Here is a 4,089-nt window from a genome sequence, read left to right as displayed (position 1 = left end):
GGCTGGGTGGGTGGAGGCCCATTGGATCGGATGCCAGGTCGAGAGCAATCTGCATTGTCGCGCGGGATTTGTTTTCTGTGTTTTCTTTTTTTGGATTTGTCTTCGTGATATCGGTTGACGTGAAGTCTGTCCTCGACCGGTATATCGTATCGTATGTGCGGACGTTGGGTCGTCAACGTTGAATATCGGTCAGTAGCGATTGGCCGGTGGTGCGCGCCTGGAAAAAGCAATGGGCTGGTAGGCATGCCGACGGGTACCCTACCCTACTCTGCTACTCTATACATGCTCTACATACGCTACATACTCTACATGCACTACATACTCTGAGTACTCTACTATACATCCTCTACATCCTCTACAACCTCGACCGTACACAATACTGGCGCGGATCCAGTGGCATGGTTGCACGACATCATCGACGCAGTTGCGGGGAGGATGGCCCTCGTCGATTTGCTTTTTAACCGTAACCTTCAAGCATTCTCCACAACCGATGTGCTGCAGAGTGCGGTGCACTTGCGGGGGGGGGGGGGGGCGATGCCTGATGTGGGAGGTGTCACGTCGACCGCCGAGAGAAATAGTTCCCCAAACGAACCTCGGCCATGGCAGGTGCTTGTAGAGTAAGTTCGTTCCCTCGATTGTTGACGGAGATCTGACGGGGATCCACCAAGCAAGCAAGCAGAGTGGAATTTATTTTTCTCGGGCTACAGGTAGGCAGGCAGGTAGCGTGCAGCTTGCAGGCTGCCTGGCTCGCTGGGAGCGGGCTATGGTAGTTACGGGGTATGGGTACGGGGTTATGGTTCTCTCTCGTGTGTGCGCTAGCTACCCCGCCGATTGACATGGCTCCTCGTCCGTTCGGATTTATAAAGACGGGGTACCTGGGCCTGAGATTTCGATCATCTGGACATCCATAAAACACTCTCCATCCGTTCCTCCAGTTCCTTCCTCCGTCCCTTCGAGTCCCTAATCGTCCTGGTGATAAGGCGACAACACACGCAAAACACTTCAACTTCGGCGAAACCAACAATGTCGGTCGAGAAGGAAACCGTCGAGCACGTCAACATGGCAAAGTCCAGCTCTTCGGACCGGGAGTCCGGAATAGACCTGGAGTACGAGAGAAGGATCATGTAAGAAACAAAAAAAATTGTGTTTCGAGTCGTCGACGGGCTACGGCGGCCGGTGGCGGCGGATGGATGGATTAATGGATGGATAGCTGACGGAAAGTCGCATACAGCCACAAGGTCGATTGGCGCTTGCTCCCAATCTTGGGTGGCTTGTACTCGGTGGCCCTGATCGATCGTACCAACATGTCGAACGCCAACATTGCGGGTATGAGAGTGGACCTTGATTTGCAGATTGGCGCCCGATACAGCATTGCCCTGTTGGTGTTTTTCGTACCGGTAAGAAGCTTCCCTGGAGAATCGCAAAAACAGAAAGAAAAAAAGCTGATTGGACTCTCCTCGACAGTACTTCATCTTTGAACTTCCCAGCAATCTTGTTCTTCGGAGGGTGGGCGCGGCAAAGTGGCTCGGTTCCATTGCGCTGGCGTGGGGTGCCGTCATGATCGGAATGGGCTTCGTTCAGGATTGGAGGACCTTGGTTGTGTGTCGTACGATTCTCGGTTTCTTCGAGGCCGGTTTCTTCCCTGGTTGTGTCTACCTTGTCAGCTGCTGGTACTGCCGGTTCGAGGTGCAAAAACGGTACGTTTGGAAATCCTCTGAGTGTATCGGGAGATACGGGGGCTGACAAGGCGCTTCAGAATGGCTGGATTCTACCTGTTCTCCGTCGTCGTCGGTGGCTTCTCGGCCATCCTGGCCTTCGGTCTCATGAAGATGGAGGGTATCGCTGGCATCCGTGGTTGGCGGTGGATCTTCATCATCGAAGGTGTCATCACTTGTCTTCTCGCTCTTCTGGCATACGTCACCATCATCGACTTCCCCGACAAGGTCATCGAGAAGCGCAACGGCCAGTTCCTTACCGCCGCCGACGTCGAGATGATCAAGGCCAGAATCGACCGCGATCGTGACGACTCGGCCGCCGATCCCATCACCTGGGGCAAAGTTGGAACGCATCTGTCCGATTTCAAGCTTTGGGTCTTGTACGTTTTCTTTCTCCTCCCTACGGATGCATCTCCGTGCTAATATATGGGTGTTTCAGTGCCGTGCTCTTCATGTGCTCCACCATGCCTTCGTACGCCTTCGGATACTTCCTTCCCATCATCTTCGAGGGAATGGGCTGGACAGCCGAGAAGGCCCAGCTGATGTCGGCACCCCCCTACGTCTTCGCCTGTATCGTCGGATTCCTCTTTGCCGTTCTCGCCGACAAGATGCGCATGCGCGGACCTGTCATCGCGATGCAGGCATGCATCTGCATCGTCGGCCTTCTGACCACCGCCTATTCCACAAACGAGGGTGCCCGCTACTTCGGAACCTTCCTGGGTCTGGCCGGCGCACAGGGTAATGTCCCTGCCATCCTGTCCTACCAGAGCAACAACATCCGCATGAACTCGAAGCGTAGCGTCGGCTCGGCTCTGCAGGTCGGCTTCGGCGCCATCGGCGGTATCTTCGCTTCCACCATCTTCCGAACCGTCGATGCGCCAAAGTACCTCCCGGGTCTCTGGGCGTCCGTCGCCTGCCAGTTCTTCATCCTCCTCGCTGTTGCGGGAATGTCCGTCTACTTCAAGACGATGAACAAGAAACAGAAAGAGGGCAAGCACATTGAGAATCACCCAGACTTTACGTACACGCTATAAACGGTGTGAAACTCGGTTCGGTCACGCCGGCTGTGAGATGGGTTATGGATATGGATGCATGATTATATTTTGGGAGCAGGGTTTTCTTTGGTTGTTTTTGTTGATTACTTGCGTGTGTGTGTGTGTATGTGTGTTTGTGAATTGACTTCCATGATGGATCGATAACTATCTCTGTCAATATGAATCTCGTTCGTTCTACGTAGTAGGTACCAGGGGGAACGATCTAATTGTCCATATCAGTGAATCGACAGCTCACGCTCCGCCCGGGACTTTTTATCCTGCCCAGCACGGTCTGCTGGCCACTCATGCTTTACTATACCTCCTACCACGTCAGATGACACCCACCCGTCAATCTATGGGACGCGCGGACCCCACCTATGGCCAAACTCTTTGAGACGGTGGGAGTCGAGACCTACCACCGTAGCCGCAGTATCGATCATCCATTACCTCCATCGCTATGCCGCACGTGAAAGAAGTGCTCTCTGCTGACACTGCGAATTGATTGCCTGAAATAAATCGAGCAACCGGAAAATATAGCCGCAGGGCACTATTACATCCTCTAGCGGCGGTCTAGATTCCAGAAACGATACTCCACCGCGTCTCGAGTCTCGAGTCTCAACCCGTGCCCCTGCCCATGCCCGCATCTTCAAACCGTACAGAAATAGAATATCTAGTATCCACAACAATCTACCACTAGTAGCATCGTGTAGGACGTGCGTGCGATGTGCATGCGATGTGCGTGTCAGATCCGTCGCCGTCGACAAGCCACACCCCAGCACCCCCCGCCCGCCCCCCGCCATCTACATACATATAGAGTAGTTAACCCCACCCCAGCTGACCCCTGATTCGTGCTCAATCTCCCGCGGAAGCCACTTCCTCCTATTTACTCTAAAGTACTTGGTACATGGCAGGAACAGTGTGCACTGTGCGGGATGTTGACGGCGTAGTTACTCGGATTTACCTACTTTGTAGGGGTGAAGAGATGTTCTGGAATGTGGATCTGCTGGGTTGAGACGGGAGAAGAAGAAGAAGATGATGATGCAATGCCTACCTGGCATAGGTATGCATCGCATGGTAGGATGTCTCGGCTGCGGGTGCGTGGTGGGGGATGTGGTGCTAGTAATACTGGGTATAACGCGCGAGAGCGTCAGCGCCGAGTGCGCTTAGGAGAACGCGGCGAGGAGTCGCATGTGTAGCCGGGAAGTGGAGGGCTGTCTAGCAGCAAACGCGCGCAGTCAAGATCGGGTGTCTTGTCTGCAAGCTGTGCGCCAGGTGCGCCAGGTGCTTGGCTTTCCCGTGGGTTGGCTTGGTGAATACCGTAGTATCAGCCGAGTATTCAC

General features: G+C 54.1%; 1 protein-coding gene across 1 annotated transcript; it reads left to right on the top strand.

Annotated features, from left to right (window-relative positions):
• Window positions 1-662: 662 nt before the first annotated feature.
• Window positions 663-2,965, top strand: BZA05DRAFT_475123 (major facilitator superfamily domain-containing protein). Its single transcript, XM_051488165.1, has 5 exons — window positions 663-1,124; window positions 1,232-1,397; window positions 1,465-1,697; window positions 1,757-2,095; window positions 2,155-2,965. Exons 1-5 carry the CDS (start codon window positions 1,024-1,026, stop codon window positions 2,747-2,749), a joined length of 1,434 nt encoding a protein of 477 aa, XP_051337866.1. The 5' UTR covers window positions 663-1,023; the 3' UTR covers window positions 2,750-2,965.
• Window positions 2,966-4,089: the final 1,124 nt, after the last annotated feature.

The sequence above is a fragment of the Tricharina praecox genome (genome assembly GCF_024521635.1).
Source record: "Tricharina praecox strain CBS 144465 chromosome Unknown BZA05scaffold_18, whole genome shotgun sequence".
In the NCBI taxonomy this organism is placed as follows: Eukaryota; Fungi; Ascomycota; class Pezizomycetes; order Pezizales; family Pyronemataceae; genus Tricharina; species Tricharina praecox.
The sequence above is the reverse complement of the archived record's forward strand: the minus strand, read 5'-3'. Positions and strand labels throughout refer to the sequence as shown.